This window comes from Physeter macrocephalus, chromosome 2 (genome assembly GCF_002837175.3).
Source record: "Physeter macrocephalus isolate SW-GA chromosome 2, ASM283717v5, whole genome shotgun sequence".
In the NCBI taxonomy this organism is placed as follows: Eukaryota; Metazoa; Chordata; class Mammalia; order Artiodactyla; family Physeteridae; genus Physeter; species Physeter macrocephalus.
Genome location: NC_041215.1, coordinates 55,552,408 through 55,572,861, shown reverse-complemented (window position 1 = coordinate 55,572,861; position 20,454 = coordinate 55,552,408). Strand labels below are relative to the sequence as shown.

The following is a 20,454-nucleotide window of genomic DNA, read 5'->3' as shown; positions in this document are numbered from 1 at the left end:
AGTTTTCTGGGCTTTTCCCACCTATATGTATATACATATGCAGACATATATATATACATGTTACATATATTTTTTTAACAAAAATGGAATCATATTGTTTTGCAACTTTTTTTCATTTATCAATATATTGTGAATATCCTTTCATGTTAACTATAGATCCATTTTACTAGTATCGTGTATGGATATACCATAATTTATTCAATCCATTGTTGTGGATATTTCGATTGTTTACAGTCTTTTACTATTTCAAGCAACACTATGATTTGCCAATATGCTCAATTATTTTCTAAGGAAAAATTCTTAAAAGTGGAATTCCAGGGACAAAGCGTTTACATATTTTTAAAGCTCTGGAAACACATTGTCAGACTGCCTCCAGCGAAGCTGATCAATATATATTCAATCTATATTTCTATAAACAATGTAGGCAGCGCTCATTTTTCTCACCAACACTGTGTTTTATCATTATTTTTAAATCTTTGTCATTCTAATAGCATAAAGATACTTTATACTCATGATTCCTAAAATCAGACCAGTCTTCACCCAAGTAGCATTCTTAACCTTGAAAGTCTTATGTATGCTAAAGATGTATATTTTAATGTATATTAAGTAATGTATATTAAATTCAGGGAATTTAATAACAAAATTTCAGTTGTGTATTATAATTGTTTTAGTTGTTATCAATCCAAGCTACACAAAATAATTACCTAGAGAAAACAAACAAACAAACCAATGTCTGGACCCTATCCAAGACCAGCTGAAAACTCATCTCTTGGGGTACAGCCTGAGCAGTAGTAGTATTCTTTGAAATCACCCCTGGTGATCCAGATGCACAAGGGGTGGGGTGGGGAAGGTGAGAATCACATTCTGTTGAAGGAACCTACAATCATTTTTTTGAAAAATGTCTTACCCTAAAGAAATGCATTGTTTTATTTAATACATGCATTTGGCAAATATTATAAGCACATACATTTAATTTATTAAAATATTAAACATGTATATGTTATTATGAACAATACCAGTGTTACTGAAAATCTAAAATAATTCAAACACTTTACTGCTGTGCTATATGCCATCATAACAAACTTTATATTTGACCATGTTACCATTGAGGCCTTGTTCAAATACACAGAAATGTTTCCATAGTTGTAATAGTAGTACAAATATAACTATATATTATTCTTGTTTCCTCCTAACAGACTAACACAATAATTTTTCCTTTCTGACATAAAAACTCCATACTACTATTTTTAACCATGTAGCATATGGATTGATCATATTTATTGATCCAATAAAGTTTGGCATTTATATTTTGATTTTTTCATCATTATATATAACACACAGATGGACATCTTCCTGCATATGAAACTTTCCTACCTTTGAATTTTTCCTAAGGAAACTCATTGGCATGATTGTTGTAAGACTCAAAAATAGGTAAGTGAAAGGCTTGCAATGTGTAAAAGTATACAAATAAAAGGAGTTATCATTGTCATCATTATTATTGACATTAGTAGCTGCAGCTAGTTAGTGATGACATGGCAATAGTAGTAAGTATAAATCATCATATCCAACATATATATCTCTATAGCACAACTTTGCAATTTTTCCTAGCTGTTGTGGTCTTTTTTTTTTTTTTTTAAGCTCTCAGTGTTTCATTTAAAGGAGATAAAATGCCGAAGTAGGCATATGGTATACAATTCTTTAAATATTAATTCAGATTTGTAATAAAACAATCAACACCTTAAACATTTCATTGCGTCTTAAATCTTTCTGCTATTTCCGTTAAATAGGTGTGTGCTTTATTTGCGTTTGGAATCCATCTTTTTAAACAAGCTAATAAAAACTCTTATTTACTAGTAATCACTATCTATGGCTTTTTCCCCTATCTGTTAAATAATAATGGCATATTTAAATGTACAGATCACCCATTCCTTTAATCACAGTCAGAGTAGATTTTCAAAATAGTGTGTATATGACAAGGCTTTGTAGATGAAGGATTTCTGTAGAGGTTATTATTCTTTTATCTTTATTTTGTAAGAGAGAAACATCCATATTGAGGATTCATGAAAGTAGTCATTTGGGGACATTATTCTAAAAATTCTCCATCTAAATATTCTTGAGGAATGACAACAAAGAAAATATAGCTATTGTGGGTATATTTTTGCATTACAAACAAGAAGGGGGTGAATACCACAAGCTTCTTACGGGTAATATGCGGATCAGGCATATTTTTTATTTTCTCTAATTTTCAACACACCAATTCAACAATCAAGTACACTCTACTGAACAAAAGGGTAGAAATGGTGATACAAACAAATAAACAACAAGAACAACAACACAACACCCTGCCCTTTCTTTAAGTAACTCAGAGTTTAGGCAATGTGATAAACACACAGATCTCCCTGTCTCTCTCAAATACACATTTTTTGAGAGCTTATTACAAACCAGGAAATTTTAAAGGTCTTTTCACGTATCTAGTATAACTACAAGGCAATATGCCAGGAACAATAGCAGGTATATAACAAGGGGACAATTGTAAAACTGAAGGTGTCAGGAAAAACTAAGCAAGTGGTAACATTTGATCTGGGATTTGAGAGTGGAAAAGGAGATAGAAAAGGCTTCTAAGGAGAAGCAAAGTAATTTTTAAAAAAGGCAAGGAGACAATAAAGTGTATGGAGGGTAATAGAGTCCTATGTATCCTCAGAACAAAGAAATATGACTGAAAATATTGTATGCTGCTTTCCTACACACCCAAGCCCTCCCACCCATGGTTAAACCTGCTGCCTTAGACAAGCAGTGAAGAAATTTAAAATAATCTTTCTAAACCATTAAAGGCAAGGATCACTTCTTATTTCCCTCTGTATTTCCAAGACCTAACAGTCTCTGACACATGGTTGGCATTCAAAAAATGTTAGTTGAATCAATTTATTACGATCGTAAAACTTGCATTCAACTTCTAGGAATCAGATCACTTGATGCTGTGTGTGTGTGGCAAGTGTGTATGTGGAGGAGAGAATACCATCCATTTGTGGAGAAAAGTGAAAACTGACTCTGTAGGGTATGATTGGTCCAATGCCAGGAGATAAGGGATGCTGGAAAGGAGATGGCTGAAAGATGTCAAGTTACTTTAGAAGACTCCCAGGTGTGCTGGGGAGTTAAAATAATCTTATGGAGGAAGACATCCATCCCAAAGTACTCTGAATTCTTAAAGTCAACTCATTAATGCTTGGGGTCATTGAAAGAGGATCCTGAATTTTTATAGCAGGAGGGAAATTGGAAATTGCTTATTTCTGAACCACTTAATCTTGAACAGGCATTCTCTGGTGAACTTACTTCATAGTTCTGCATAAAAACCTATGGTCTGTTGAAGCATGTGGGGAAAAAGTTTTCTTAAAGCTGATTTTTCTTTTGGCAGCTAAGATGTTTTGAGCTTAATCTAATGAGGGAGACAGTTCTTTTTTAAAAAGAGTTTTTAAAATAGCGAACTATTCACTAAACATTTAGCAGTTAAATAACTAAAAGGAAGCTGGGAGCCTCGAACAAGTTAGTAAGTTGGAGAAGTCCTTTAATTAGAAAAAATTATTATTTCACACCAGCCAGCAGCACCGTGAACTGGCATAACTTCTTTTTCTCATTGTTTCTGTTACTTTTAAAGAAGTAGGAAATAAGACTGGAAAGCCATCCAAATAAACTTTCCTGGTGTGAGATCACATGCCTAGACACCCAATCAGACACTGAGATAGTCCAGTACAATTAGGAAAAGTGGTAGCTTTTTCCAGTGGGGTAGATTTCCAGATATAAACAGTATTCTTCGCACACACATATAATTTATGTGTATGTGTGTGTGTGTGTGTGTGTGTGTGTGTCTGTATATGTATGTGTATACAGAAATAGCATCAGTAATTTTTTTTAGGATTTTTTAAAGGATATTTTCCTATTACTAATAATTTCATTCTTGAGGTGTTTTATTTGCCTTATTTTTTAAACACTGCTTTTCAAAACAAAGGTAATGTCTACTTCTTTAGAGTCACTTCTCTTCTTCGTCACCAATATTCTTTGAGAAGAGTCATTGTTCATATCATGCTAAACTCTCTCATGGTTGGTCCTTAAGTATTAATAAAATTGTTGTACATGTTTCTGTATGTGTACAAGAGAGGGCATAAAGCTCGTTCCAAATAAATACTACTTAATGCTAGAAAACTTTTTCTTAATTGAAATGCCCAAATACTGGTTTTTATCCATAAATTCAAGAACCTAAGAAATACATCATATGGAACATTCACTATTTGACCTTTATCATTTGCTTTGGCAAGTGTACTTTAATTGCAAAGAGGGTCAATGATAATCCTTAATAAAAACGAGTGCTTCTAGAGACAAGAGAAAATATCATGCCCTAGTGAGTCTAATAAATACAATTCACTTTTCAATCCCACGGAAATAGTAAAATTTTCTCTTCTATATTTAAAGGGTTTTAAAAATTGAAAGATAACTTTTATGAGAAGTCTAGATCTTCCAACAAGATATTATTTTCCCAAGCCTTAGTAATGACATGGTAATAGGTATTTACAAAAATATACCAATCTCTATCTTTGTGCTTTGGATCCTAATGTAAATTCCTAGCATTCCTTTACCAGAAGTAGGCAGGAAGCCCTAGGGACTAGTGTCTATTTGTTCTCCATAAGGAGGGGAGGGAGGGACCCAAAACCAACACAACTTAGGAGAAAAGGAAGAGGGGAAAGGGATCAGTGGCAGTATCTGAGGAAATACTCTCCACCCTCAACAGGGCCAACCTCTTAAGGAAGAGGAGAGAACAGTGGAAGGAATGTCACTTGAATCTTGGAATATGAGGTCTGAGTGATTATGACCGTGTTGAGGAGGCGAGGCCAGTCTTTCGGTGGTAATGGGGTCAGACAAAAAAACGGGTGTTTTACTACTGATCACTTCTGCTTCCTTTATTAATACATAGAATTACTCTGAAAACTGTTGAAATGAAAAAAATTGCTTGAGATTTTTCACTGTTTCTCAAGTAACAAAGATTTTTTTTTGTTTGTTTTTTTACAAATGCTTTTTATCACATTTTTCTTAATATTTATTGTAAGGAAGCAAATGCTGAGAGAAGAGTTTAAGTCTCTTGCTTGGTCGGATTTCTGTTCTCTCAATATGCTAGAAAAACAGTTAAAATGCTCCATCCATCAGTATACCAACTGGAAGTTTACCTCATTTTGTTTAATGAGCAGAGCAAGTAGAGATTCTAGATTATGAAGAGTTAACTTTGTATCCTTCCGTTGTGTACTATTTTATTTTCAGTGCTAAACAGTGCAGAGCACATACTAGGTATTCAATAAATATTTGCTGAGTTAATTACCTCATGAATATTCTAAGACAGTGCTTAGACCTATTTAAGACTGTAAAATAGATTTAGTATGCCCCCAAACCAGTATATTTTGATAAATGAAACAGAAAAGAAAAAAAAGAGTACATTGCTTAGCTAGGATATTATTTTGTGGAAACTGTTTCTGTTAACTTATACATATGAGTGCTGGGTCATGTTCTGCTGGTGGGTGATGAAATCATTTCGGTAGATCATGACTGCCATAAAAAAAAAGAAATAGAATAAGATAGGATAAGATAGAATGGGATCTAAAATGTCAGAGTGCATCACACAGAGTGTTTTTCTTCAGGAAACTTTTGTTGTACATTAAAAACGTATCTCTAGTTAAATGGAATGCAAGTTAATTTCTTGCCGTGGTTAAAAGTAAAAAAAAGTTTGAAAAACACTGCTTTAGGATCAGGCCTCTCAGTTGCTCAACTCTGTGGGGGATGGTCTATGGAGCTGTGCTCCAGGAAGCATGTTTATCAGACTCTAATGTGAGAGGTATCCCTGTGGAGTCGTGCAGCACAGGAGCTCCACTCTGGGGCATTTGTGATAAATACTACTCTTTCTTATACCTGTACCCATGGGTCTTGGATAGATATTTAGAATTTCCCTGGACTAGCTCCTACCCCAGGAGTATCTCAGCAACTCCTTCAGACTTTGTTGGTCTAGTTCCATTCCTAATCTGTAAAAAGGTGAGGTGTTACTTTGACTTTGCAAGAAGTATAATTCTTAGAAAATAATTTTTACTTTACTCTTTGCTTTGTTAGCATTAATGTTGTTTGATATAAGTTCCTTGAAGGTAGGAAGTTTATGATTTGATTTATTTAGTACTCCATGCATGTGGAAATGAAATCTATTTTGATGACACTAGGACAATGTTTAAGCATTATTTTTAATGAGTCAAGTCTTTGTAGAGGTAACATTACTGCCTAGAATTTAGGTACTTTTAGAAGTTGCTTCAATCTTCTTAGACCACTTGATTTTAGTAAATAATAGCTTAGGCATCCCCTTGAGAACTGAAGGATTTCTAGCGATTTTATAAGTGAGCTTAGTGTGTTGCAATAGAATAAAATTCTCCCAATTTGCACACTGGGACAATTTATTTCTTGAAAGGTACAAAATAGATCATTGAATCAGCAAACATATCACACCACTCTGAGTTGTTATCACCTTTGATTACATAGACTCAGTGTCTAAATTCAAACATATTTTAACTCCTCTTTTTGTACACAAAGAAACATTAAACCTGGAATATGTAAACAAAGCAAGTGGTGTAACCCTGATATTAGGAAATCTTCTTAAACAGCAAGACACTGCCTGTTGTAAAAATAACTTACAGCAAAGAAGAAATGGCTCATTTTGCAAAAATTTAACTAAAAGAATAGACATAGATTTTTATCACATAATCAAGATTTTAATATAGTTTTGGTATTTGGTTAAAAAACAAGAGCAGAGGGCAAGTTTCAACCTAGAAGCCTATGCATCAATCAAGTGAGGAGTAAAATCTAGGCATTTAAAAACTTGGGTGGAAATAATTTCAATAGCAATTATTATTAATTCAGTCACAACCTTAAAGGAGTCTCTGCCTTTTTTCATTCTACATAAGTCTATAAAAGACTAGAGGCTTATTTCCACACAAACGTCCCGTATCCTGAGACAGCTAACATAGAACAATCCATCCTGGAGTATTTTTATCCCATAATCTTTTTGCAACTATAACCTCAAATGAAGGGAATGACAATTTCCCTTTATTTTCTTTACTGGCATGCTCTGAGAATAAATAAATACATAGAACAAAAAACCAAGCTTGCACTTTGCAACATTTTATCCAAAGCATTCTTTTGTGATCTCTAATTTTCTTATACCTACCATATTAGTGGCTGCACTGAGTTTCAATCAAATGTATTTTGTGCTGAAAAAAACACTTTTTTTTCCCAGAGTTAAAAAAAAATATATATATATATATAAATATTCATGAGCAAATATTTATTCATTGGTTTATTTATATTCTTGTTAGTCAAAGTATATCTTTAAGAGTTAAGGCAAATAAATGATTGAATTATTTTCTCTTTTGGTACAAACTCATACTCTGCCCTTTCACAGGACTACATTTTCATGTGTTTTAGAAGAGTTGATTAAATGTTTTTTATTAGAAAAAAAATGAGAATATAAAAGGCATTTGAAAGTGAAAAAGTTATATTTAATGACTTTATCATATTGGAGGGAGGTAAGGTTCAGTTATTAAGTTGGTTAGAAGAATAGTCTAAATCTTTTTGCTTCTTTGAAAATTGTGAAAACCCACAGGGCCATGGAAGGATGGGTCGTCATGTGGACACCGACAGGGCTGGGTCCTCTGCAGAGGCCCGGGTTACTGGCATGTGTGTTTTTGTTCTATGGTAAAACAGATGGGCAGCAGTCAGAGGCCCAAAGAGGCATGGACGTGATGAAATTTGTCAGTCAGGGGTACTTGATTTTGAATTCCTCCCTAAGCCAAAACACCATAGAACACGTGCTGGAACCACTTAAGTGTTGAAATTTATCTCACTTCATAAACTGAAAGTTGCTTTAAATGTACACAAGTGATGGATTTCAGAACATACCTGCATTCAGCAGTTTGAGTGTTTGGACTGAGAATCAGGAACTGATTGGGGTTTGGTTGCCAGATCCACCAGAGCTTTGCTTTACAACTTGAGGAATGTCACCAAGTATCCTACTGGTCATTTTCTAAATCTGTTACATGGAAATATTAAACTTCACTTGTAATTTCATATCCAAAAAGCTAATAGAAACCTGTAAACTTTACAATGCAAAGTGTTTAGAGAGCTTTAGTGGAAAGGCAATTTCAAAACACCAAATAGAATTAATAAAACCTTGTATATTCTTAAGTTTTAGAAATGTTTTCTAAGCATTTCGTATCTTTAATCTGATTTTTTTTTTTTTTTACTACTTTGCCTCCGATTCTCATATATGAGTTTTAATACATTTAAAATATGGACTGGTATTCACATATAGGCCTAAAAAATGAATATTTGGGCTGTTTATGATAGAAAAACTTTCTTTAAAAGAAGTTTTTGAAAACAAATAGCCAATCGAATTAAATGTTTTCAGAGTGATTTCTGGTCTTAAATAAGGTCTTAATGTAACATTTTTGAGCTGCTGCTTAGGAGAGAGGGGAAAAAAGGCACTGGATTGAGCAGGAGGTCACTTGAGTTCTGTTCATGCTCCATTACCACAAGGAAGAGCTGGGCCATGTTACCTGTGGGTCTCTTTCACCCTCACTGCGCTATCACACCTGGAATGGCAGGGCTAGTGTCTGCAGAGTTGCCTTCTTCAAAGGCCTATTGACACATCACCCACTAGGAAACCCATTTTTATCTGAGTGAGGTGATACAAATTCATTCAAATAAAGGTTACCAAATGTGATTCACAAATGAGGGGTAGTTCTTTTGATACTGTGGACATTTCATCTGCATTGGCACAAACATCCTAATTATTGTACACTAGGATATCAGAGTCCAAATAGAGAAGACAAAACTACTGACATTTGTCTAAAAGTGCATCAAAAATTTACAAACGTGGTTCCTAACATGCATTGATATGCTTTGATTCACTATTTGTTGGGTATTTTTAAAGATTTGAAAGTGAAAACAGTATTTTTCACAACTAGATGTTTCAAATGAAGAACTTATGCAGCTGGGAAGAAAATGGATTTTAGAATCAGATGAACCTGAGTTCAAATCCTAATTCAATTATGTATGACCTTGGACAGTTATTCAAGTTCTCTGAGGCCCAATGTACTCATCTGTAAAATGAGGACAAGAATACCTTATACTTTGGAAAACTGCACAAATTAGAAACAATACAGGCAAATCACCTGGAACATCATAGGTACCCAATGACAGCTAAAAGCAACATTTTAAGAATAAAATGTGGTTTTCTTCTAATGTCTTACTAGTATGCTAGGAATACTCAGCAAAACTTAAAGGGATAGCCGTAACTGTCATCAGCTGTCTCACTCTGAAAGCCCAGCTTTGGTGTTTATTTGACGGATGAATAAATGTCAGTGAAAATAAACATTCAGGCTAAGCAGTTATAATAACAGTACATTCAGTTGACACAGTTCACTGTGTATCTAAAAGAAACATGATATTAGAGACCTCTTCAATATTCAGCTCATCAAAAGAATTATATTAATTAGTAAATCTACCCATTTTTATTACCAGCTGCACATCAGAGCTATGTACATTAAGCAGTATTTAATTTTATTAGGTTTACTACTTTAAAAAGTTCTTATTGACCTAGATTTTTATCAGGGATATGTTTTCTGTTAGCTTACACATGATTGGTCACATCCATATCATTACTAGACATTTATTCTCATCCCTTTTAGCTATTTATATGCTAACACTTTACTTATATTAGTAAATTTTAAACATGTGTGTTTTGATACTCCCAGCACTGGCAATCCAGATCTGATGTTTTACAGAGATGCATGGAACAAGAAAATACATGTCTAAGACTATATAAAATAAGTCAAAACTTGACAATCAGAAGAAACAAGAATATAAATAAATGTTGGTCTTTTCCATTATAGATAAATTAAAATACATCATTAATAAAATACGTACACTTTGCAATATGAACTTAGACCTGAAACAAAGTAAGTTGAGGTAAAGGGTATCAAAATTGAAAGATATAATACAATGAGACTAACAATGCCTCATCTAAATGATTGAAGGTATGCTTAATAAATATAGTGTATTTTTAAATAGTTACTGATTTTATGTAACCTTAAACTGCTAAATGCATAAGATTAAATTTTCATTTGTTTGGGATTATCTAAAAAGGAATATGAGTCATTGAAAAGCTGGAAGCCCCTTTGGAATAAGAATCCTGTTAAACACGTAAAAAATAGTTTCATGAGATTCCTTAGACTAAGAATATCAAGAAGGCACTAGTCATTTCAATTATCATCTTCACCTTATATTCTTTTTAACAGAAGAGGTCAATGAACAGTTTTTCATTAAATACTGACATCAAAACATAACACATAACACAAGTTGTGGAGAATGGCAGGTAAAAGTAGTGACACCAGGAAGGAAAACACTTGATTTTACTATCAGCAACAAAGACATGTAGGTCATAATGCCTTTCCAGCATGGCGGTATAACACAGTCTATATATATCTACACAATAGATTATTAAAAGCCTCAGCAGTTTTCCCACTTCCAGTAGCAATCTGGTTTTAAAAGCCCACTATTTTCATAGCTGAATAATATTGTCTCTACAATCATCTATTATTTCCTCCCTGTCATTTCCCACCAATCTCTCAAATCGTTATTGTTGGGTTTTGGGTATTCTTTCTATTATTTTTATGGTCAAATTTTCTGATGTCTCAATGAATTTATCTCTATAGTGCTTCTTTACGTTTTTTTGTAACAATTTCTGAGGACTCTACTGAAATAAAATATAGTTCTTTCTAATGTGTCTACTTTTAAATAAATTTGTCTCCTTCATTAATAGCGGATAAAGAGATACCATAATGTCAATGGTAAAAACAATGGTTTAGTTCTCCAAGAAAACTGTAAAATAATTTCAAGATCAAAAATTCTGGAAATCAGGTTTTCAAGCCTTTTTTATTGGAAAACTTAAATTATTACCTTTTTAAAAAAGGGAGTAGCCAATATTCATTTATGAAGTTTTTCAAACAAATAATAATAAAGGATAGCAAACTAGGATAAGAAAACACATTAGAAGACAGCTTTCTACTTCATACAACTTCTAGTTACCTTTTCCTATCCATTCACCTACTTCTGACCAGCAGCAAGAACAAAAAATCCATGTATTTCTGCCTTTTTTGGGGGGTTTTCCAAATGAGCTTCATTTACCTGAATACAAACAAGAGCTAGGGGAAACAGCTTTTATATTGGCATAGACCAAGTACATGTCTCATGAACCAGGAAATCCTGCCTTCTACGGCTTCTTTTGTAGTTTCGAGTCCAATGGTTATAGAACCAACTGAAAGTCGAACAAAATTCAAAATGACACAGGTTGACACATAAGGGAAACACATGGAATCCTCTTGGCTGTTATTTTTTCTAAGAGACAAATCCCTAGCGTTCTGTAAATAAAATTATAAATACTAAAGAAATGATGAGAATTTCACAAAGGGGAAAGGATCATTTCTTATCATAATAAATATTTTGGTATAAATTTTAAAAAAACATATAAAAGTTTAGTACCTTTGGGTACTTTTTTCTAATAAAACCATACCTGCTTCAGAACTTGTTTGATTATAGCTGCTAACAATGCTGTTTGGTATCACTGGAGTGGAGGACGTTGAAATTCTTGACTGAGGTGGATTGGGATGTAATGAATTTCCTAAGGCCATGCCCGACTGACTGAGCATCCCACAGTTCCCGCTAGCCTGAATCTGATTTATTAAACCTGCAAGATGGTGGTTTGGGACTGGACTGTTACTGTGAACAAAGTTAGTGTTTGCATTGTGGCAGTGCACGGCTTCCCCTCTTAAAGGTACGTCCTGTGTCAGTGGATTCTGAAGACCACTGGAGTTCACACTGGGGTCTGTAAAATGCAGCTGGTTAGCAGAGCAAGGCAAAGCAGTATTTGAGCGCCCACAACCCGGGCTACTATTGCTACTCAAGTGAGAGCTTTGACAACTCATAGACTGTAGTAACTGAGACATTGAACTGATGGGAAACGACCCCTGACCCTGCTTCCTTAGCAAGTCGGGTCCGGGTTTAGGAACTGCAGAACTATCCATTTGAGACTGTCTGAGCAAACTCAACACTGTGGTAGGTGGCTGTTTTCTTTTCCGCAGTGAGTCTTTTTGCTGAGACATCAGCTTATCTCTTAGTGCTGCTCGACCACTTTGCCCTTCACCTGTTGGGAGAAGCATGTTGGCAGCAGGAGGGAACATGGTGTTTAAAGTGCTATGTCCTTCAGTGTTGCCACTGCCAGCAACAGCTCCAGAATTGCTACTGCTGCTACTGTTGTTACCAGCAAGTTTGTTTTGATTTGCTAGCTGTGCTTTGGCTGCTGCTGAGAGTAAACTACTTGCTGGAAAGGAGGCAGCATTGTGCTGGTTCAAGATCTGATTTAAAGGCATTCCCAGCAAACCAGGCTGACTCTTTACAGAACCGCTTCCGGCAGATGCAGTAGGAAAAGCTGCACTGCTTGGGGTATTTAGTACATTACTCATTCCAGCAATTAATGGGTTAGGGATATCCTTGTACTGATGATGTCCATCAGACTTTGTAGAAGGGCTTGATGGCATTGATGGCCTTGGGGACCCTATTGTTGACCTTGGTGACCTGGGTGGAACCTTAATACCACTACAAGTGGCCTGGGGTCCTAGAGGTGGCATCATGAAATTTCCGTGATCTGATGATGTGGAAGATGAGCGTGATCTTTGGGGCGATGCCTCAATCCTTCCAATTCCAGTCCCCATCATGTGCACTGGGGATGTCACTGGAGAAGGGGACAGGGAGGTTGAAGCTGAATGCTGAACTCTTTGTACATGACTCCCATGATTCATGTGGCCAGGTTTTACGGTTGGCAAAGGGAGATTACTTGGCAAAGGAACAACAGCAGGAGGCATGCTTACATTCATCACAGGTACCTGAGAGTGGACATTTGAATGGAAACTAGTTGGATTAATGATAACAGGGTTCTGATTCACTGGTTTACTAGGAATAGGGTCAAGAATGCCAAGTGGATCTTTCTCAGATGTTAATGGCTTTTTCTGAAGAGCACAGGAAGGTGGAGGAGGGGGAGGTGGGCCTTGGGGTAGTTTGTGATGGAACATTGCTCGTGGTATTTCCATATTAGTTGAAAAATTACACATTGGTTTTTTCATTACTGGACTCTTTGTAGTCAAGGTTGGGGAGAGAGGTATATTAGTCCTTCCAGCCATTGCACAGGATGACTGTACAGGAGAACCGTGTAGCATTACTGAAGGTGGAGAAAGAGGAGTCCTACTCAGGTGAATAGGACTAGAACTGGGAGCTCCATGAAAACCAGGATTATTTCTTGTGAAAACATCAGGGCTTCCAAGTGGGTCAGTCCTTGGAGAGATTGAGCCATCTCCATATATCTGGGAACCTGACGACGCTGGGCTGGGCAGGCCTCCATGGCTGCCACGGAATGGAGATTTCTGTCCGTGTTCACTGCTGCCCAATCTCTGCCGGGGGTAGACAGGGTGGAGTTCTTGTTGCTGGCTTCCAGGCAGTTCTTGTACATATAGCCTTCCCATGGCATTTGATGATCCAATCATTAATTTGAAAGGATTCTTACATTCAGGCATTACAGAATTTGTAATTCCTTCGTGAGACTTATTTCTTACAGATCTTGGAGTTGCTGCCCGTGAAGGTACTACTGGAGTTGCATCTGATGTGAAAGAGAAAAAAAAAAATCTGTTAGTAGTCTCAATTCTTTTGTGTTAGGATGGAGGGAGGGAAGGAAATGAGGAAGGGAGGGCATCTGAAAAAAGAAATCTGCAAACAGAAGCTGTAACTCCTTGCAATTAAAAAAAAGTTCTGTATTCTACAATAAATTTTGATCGTAAAAAATGCACATTATTCTCCCTTAGTTGACCAAAGGTTCTCAATAACTGCTCATTATGCTTGTTTACCTCATGTCTGCTGAGAAAGGATGGGGATCTGAATCCGCATATACTGACATTAGCCATTCTAATAATATTTATAATATGCAAAATCAAGAATGACAGCCCAGATGGAAATGATGATGATATTTTTTCTTGGATTTGAATTTTTTAAGAACACAGTTACAATAGAAAATTGTAATCTGTGTGGCATAATATTTTCTTGAGTGATTTAAATGAATTGCCATTTTCACCAGAAAATTTCTTGCCCTATAAAGGTTTCTATAACCTTACTAAAACCTCCTCGGGACAGCTACAAAAACTCTTCCTCATCCCAACATTTTCACTGTGAGAGTAAGAGTCTTAATTTTTGTGAATTAAGTAAATAAGATTCTGAATCTTTTACAAAGGGAGTGATAACAACAGTAAATACAGTGAAGTTAAACAATCATGCTAAACTTCATATCAAGTTTGTAATACTTTAACACTTCAATTTCTTTGCCATTAATTAGTCATTGTTGTAAAACCTGCCTCAGTCAACCAAATTAGGTAAAAGGCTGCAATTCTTTTACTAGGATAGAATTCTTATGCAAAATTTAGTCAGAGTGCAAAAATCTTCAGTACTGGGCTCCAATTGAGTATTCTCTTTTTACAGAGTGCATTGCTCCCTCGCTGGCTTTTTGGAATCCCTTCAGTTCTTTTAGAGATCAGACAGAATACAGGCAACAAAAGCAACCTGGTTCATCATACAGAATTTTCATTTGATGTCAGAATTCTAGGTTTAAGGTTTTTTAGCCCCTAAGGAAGTTTAACTATTTTATAAGGTTGTGACTTCTAAAACAGGGATGGCAAATAAAATTAGTTTCATATACCAATTCCCATCAACTGGTGGTGGCTGCTTAGAGAGCTAGGCTGAAAAGGGTGTTGAGCTCTAGCTGGACTCCATGAGAAAATGCCAATGAGTCAATTAGAGGCACAGGAGATGAGAGTGGTACTCTTCATACTGTACGTTGGCCATCCCAATGCTTAGACTTACAGCATATCAGCAAGTATACTCTCATTTATTTGCAATCAGAGGTATATTTACTTAAATGGATAATTACACATTTAAGATAAATAAACTTCTCCTACCTGCTGAGTGGTATACAGGTCAAATCATAACATAACAATTTCTAAGTGAGTGGTTCTCAACCTGGGATAAACAGAAGTCTTGGTAGTGTACAATCAAGAAGTAAGAGAATGTAGTGAACATATATTTTTCTTGGGAAATGTGGGCTTCCTGTTTCTGGCATGGTAGAGATTCTTTGATAGAGTGATTTCTGTACATAATACAGTATATGCAAAGTTGAGAACCAATCATAAAAGAAAATTGCAGCAGATAAACTCAACTGAATTCATTTTCTTGTTAAAGAAAGATTTTTAAAATTTGTAATCAAGGAAATAACATATGAAAAATATTTGGGGCACTGAGCTTGGCATATAGTGAGAACACGGTTGTCTGTATTAACATCACTAACACTGACTGTGTTCTCTTTAGTAATAAAACTGCCAAGTTGTGTCTTTTCTTATTCAGTTATATAGCTATCTACAATTCAATGATTAAAAATATAGACATTGGCATTTTTACATTCAACAGAATTTGGCTGAATGTAAAAGAATTTAGTTGAAAGTAGCTGTCGTTTAGAAAGGATTTCTTCCATACTGAGGAAAAATAGTTACCATCTCTAAAATAAAAGGAATACTAAACAGATAAACAAACAGAAGTCATGCTGCTCTTATGCTGCAGTTAGGAACTAAAGTATTACAAGAGTTGGCAAATGTAAATGCTAGGTACTCATCAAGTGCTTTTGTGTATATTAAATAGACCTTTCGAGGTGTTGTATGTTTATGCATGTAAAATAAAGAGAGGTGAAAACTACTACATGAGTCTTCTTAATCTTTATTTAAATCCCAACCTTTTAATATAATTTAAAATTAGAAAATTGAAATAAATGCTATGTCTGAAGTTGGTAAAAGAGTAGAAATTAATCCAATAAAGTATATCATTTTAAAAGGAGATGGAGATATACCTCTTATACCTATACTAGTTAAATATTTACCTTTAATTTCAATAATGAAACTTGTATGTATAGAGTAGGACAAAGGACATAGACCAAGATTCTGCTCCAATCATTAAAAAGGAAACAAGGCAGACTCTGTAGACAGAGCTGAAATGGTTTGATATGATGTGAAGTGAGAATGGCAGCAGATATGAGCATGTGCAAACACATGTGCAAGGTAAGATGCAAACATGAAAACATACTTACATCAAGGTGGCAGGCTAATGATAAATTTTAAATAATTTATTACTGTTAAATGTCTTTAAGTCGTTGCAATATCTTTTAATTTAAAAAACATAGCTCATTAAAGAAAAAGAAAAATTCACTAAAATATATTTTTTTCTTACATACCTTAGTGGAGCAATTTTTTCTGATCATTCCTGTTAAAGTTTAAAGGTTAGAGGGTTATTGGAGAGGAGCTCTCTGCTAATAACTGCCAAATTTGACTTTCCCTACCCTCTTCACATGAGTTCTAAGTGTGACTCTTTAATGACCTGTTTGGTGTCACAACTGCTTCTCTTTGTATCTAAAACTATCAATAATTTGGCCTCAATTTACCTATGCAGGTTTAATTTTCCACTCAAGTCAAATTAGTTTCCACATCATTTCTTAATTATGCTATACTCATTCTAGACAAGAATTTTCTTATTTCCTTTATGTGTCTAAATCCTACCATTTTCCAGGGCTGGTTCAAATCCAAGTTCTACCATAAAGCTTTCTCTGATCACTACAGGTTATATTCCTCATCCCTATTTTTCAGAATTCTGCAGAACAATGCTACTTATCTTTCATAAACAAATGCTTTGGTGTTCAGCTGTATTTTATCCAGAATTACTATTCAAGTGTTAAATTAATTGTAATATTTTGGAGAGTTCATATTCTAGCCCTTACAAAAAGAAGTTCCTCAGCCTCAAAGTATAATTCCACAAATTACATACAAATCATAAAGGGAAAATGTACCTCAATAATGGACATAACTTTAACCAAGAAATCAAACTTAATGTCATCAATATGGGATACACTGCCATTATGTTCTTCCTAATGAGGACATAACATCACCTATGCAGTATTCCTATCAAACTATGTTTAACCTGAATATAAATATGAGGAAGCAATCAGGCAAATCCAAATTGAGGAACATCTATAAAACTGGCCTAGACTCTTCAAAAGTATCAATGTCATGAAAGATTTAAAAAAGACTGGGGAATTGATGTAGATTAAAGAAAAGTAATGTCTCTTTGCAGTTGCACAATCTTTGCATCTTGGATTTTAAAAAAGATTGGATTGAAAAAACTGTAAGAATATTATTAGGACAACTGGAGAAATCTGAATATAGACTGCCTATTAGATAATACTATCATAGCAGTTTTAAATTTCCTGAATGTGATAATTAGACTGTGGTTTATATAAGAGAACATCCACGTGTGTTGAAATACTTAGGGGTGAATTGTCACAATATCTGCAACTCGTGAAACAAAACATTAACTGGTAAATCTAGGGTACTCGAACTGTTCATGTAATTTTTCTGCAGCTTTGAAATTTTTAAAAAATTCATGTGTGCATACAAGCGTGTGTGCATGTATGTGTTGGATGGAGGTATAAAAAATTCCTGGCAAGGTGATTTGTTAGTAGGTGCTCAATATGTAGCTATTAAATGACTGAAAGAATAACACTGCCAGTTCTTGATAACATTGCTAGTTGCATTTAAGGACATGATACGACACATTCCAATACAGCCCTAGGAAAAAGGCTACATCTGTTTCCTAAAAACCAATGGCACTTTCTCTTTTGTTAGCTCAGCTCTATGTACCTCCATAGCATTTGTATGTGCTAATCAGTGTTTATTTTCCTTATTTAACTAAATGATTTGGATAGGAAACTTTGGGTGACAACTTCATGGGAATTTTTCAGAACTAATTTGTTATTTGCAATAAAATGATAAAACATACATAATTTTAAATGCATTGTGCATGTTTGAAAAGTGGACTCAGAAAATGCTTGGCAAAGTGATTTCTAGTAACTCCTCCAGGAGAGGAGTGGGGGAGGAAAAATTCCTAAAACCTTCACCATATTACATACTTGTTCCTCCTCCGGGACTGGGGAGCACCAGAGAAGGATGTGGGGCTTCCATGCTTTTATGAAGTGTGGCCACTGCAATGATTTTTCTTTTATGTATGCATAGCTTTGTGACATCTTCATCTGCTTTAACATCTTCTGCAGTTCTCTGTTTCACAGCAGCTCCAGGATCAAAATTAAACACCTGGAAAAAGCACAGCCTTTGTTTAAAATATGTCTGTAAAAATATTAAGTAAAAAGATCCCCTTGTTAAAAAAAAAGTTTTGCATAGATTAACCCATAAATCTGCATAAAACTTTCTCAAGTTTTTAAATTTAAGAAAAGCAACTTTATATATAATGGACTAAATACTTCTGCTGAACTCATGGTTTTTAGTGGCAGGGTAAATAATGAAAATTATCCTGATTCTAAGATAGCCAAGATAAATATATGGAAAGGAATAGTATCTGATAATGTTCCCAATTTTAGATAACTTCCTGATGTTATAACAGTACAAAAACAGATGAAGTACAGTTAAGAAACCCTAAAATCTGACATTGCTATATGCTAACTTTTTCTTTGGCTTTACTTTATTGCTATATTAATATGACCTTTTCACTGATTTAAAAAATCTACTACTCTATTTTAAAAAATATTTATTGTGTATATACTTATAAGCTGTTTCAAGTGCTTTTTTGTGAATGAGGTGACACAAATAAAAAAGAAAAAGTTGTCTATTAATCTTTAGTTCTATGATTGGGACTATTACAGATCCCCAGAAAACAATGACATGTTTCTATAGTAAATATTTTATCATTTAAAATGATTTTACTTTTTACCTTGCAAAGGAGTAAAACAGTTTCACTTTTGGCTATGAGGGTTCAGCTTTGTAATTTAAGAAATATTTGTGGCAGATTTATCAACACCAGTGCTAAAAATAACATTGCAGACTGAGCAGGAGGGAAAAAAATACTGCACTATTAAATAGTGAGCATGGGTATAGCTCTAATAAAACGGTGCAAAAGGGGTTTTGATGAAGTATTTAATATGAATATAGGTTTGTCACCTTTGAAAATCACTCTTGGACTTGAACTATTTTCCACAATCTTTAAGCATTCCAAAATGCATGCAAAAGATATATAATTTAAGACTTTAAAATGTATAAATGATTGGAGAAGTAATATAAAAATGAAATGCCAAATGAGAAAAGCAAATATATGAAACACCTAAAAAATGAAAAATTGCTGATACATCTATTGCAAAATGGTTACCTTGGGAAGAATAAGAGGACATTCCAAGCCACACTTGCATGTTCCGTCAGTAAGCAGGTATGTTTTAACCTGCTCCAAGCAAGATAACAAAGACCCACTGGGACTGTGAAAATAGTTTAAAAAAACATCAGGAAATAATTCTGACTGCACATATTATATGAAAAACGGCATAATTTATAGTCTTATTGTCCTTCACAGGTTTTTTTTCCTGTGAAATATTTTCCTACTAAGGAAAAGCATTTTCTTTGTCAGTATTATGTTAGCTACTAAATTATAGCCTTTAACACTATCACTCTTTCTTCTGACCAAAATATTTCTCGGAAAAATACAGATCTTCATAGAAAAATAAATAAAAGTATTTTGACAACCAAGAGTGGACTGAGGATGGGAAAAATGTATTCTTAAGAAAGAGCAGGTAAGAAAGGAACAAGAAAACTACACGAAAGTAATCATTATCATTTTAAACTAGAAGATCTACTTCTAAAGCTGTATAAGGAAAAATTGAAATTTAGGAACCCGTTGGAGGTCAAACCAGAAAGTCACTAAATTTACAAAAATTCGAGCTAACAAGTTCTTCCCTTTAATCTTGGAGTCTAGAACCAAGCTGCCCCTGTGTAAAAACAGGCTTCTCTTTTTCCTCCCTCATTCATGTGTTTCTTTGAAGATAGATCAGTGTGGCCCAGCTCAAATTCTACTGAAGATCCAAGCTGTACTTATAAGGATGGGGAACTCTTGAGGAGATAGAGTTTTAGGTGGCAGAAAGGTGCCTTGCAGGCCTTGCGGCTGGTGATTGGGTAGTGCTCTCAACGTTACTACTCTTTGGGTCACAGAAGTTAGTATGATATGTGAATACTGATCAAATTTACGTCTACAGATTAGGTACTAATTCTGATGACAGGATAAGTCTCTAATGTTTATTTATAATGAGGATTAGTTTAAAATGGGCAATTTGCATTTTAGGACTTCTATTATTAATGTACTGATTTTACAGCTTGCATGCATATTATGTCTTGAAAATTATTATATACTTTT

General features: G+C 34.6%; 1 protein-coding gene across 20 annotated transcripts in view; it reads right to left on the bottom strand.

Annotated features, from left to right (window-relative positions):
- The window catches only part of MBD5 (methyl-CpG binding domain protein 5), a 421,526-nt gene that overhangs the window by 31,170 nt on the left and 369,902 nt on the right, over nt 1–20,454 (bottom strand). For 19 of the 20 annotated variants that reach the window (XM_055087736.1, XM_055087739.1, XM_055087768.1 and 16 more), the window contains 3 exons: nt 19,423–19,525; nt 18,176–18,356; nt 11,648–13,783 (listed from right to left, as the gene is read on the bottom strand). In XM_055087736.1, coding sequence (XP_054943711.1) covers nt 11,648–13,783; nt 18,176–18,356; nt 19,423–19,525 — 2,420 coding nt within the window. The remainder of the gene's footprint in view (nt 1–11,647; nt 13,784–18,175; nt 18,357–19,422; nt 19,526–20,454) is intronic. The other variant, XM_007119398.3, reaches the window with a different exon arrangement.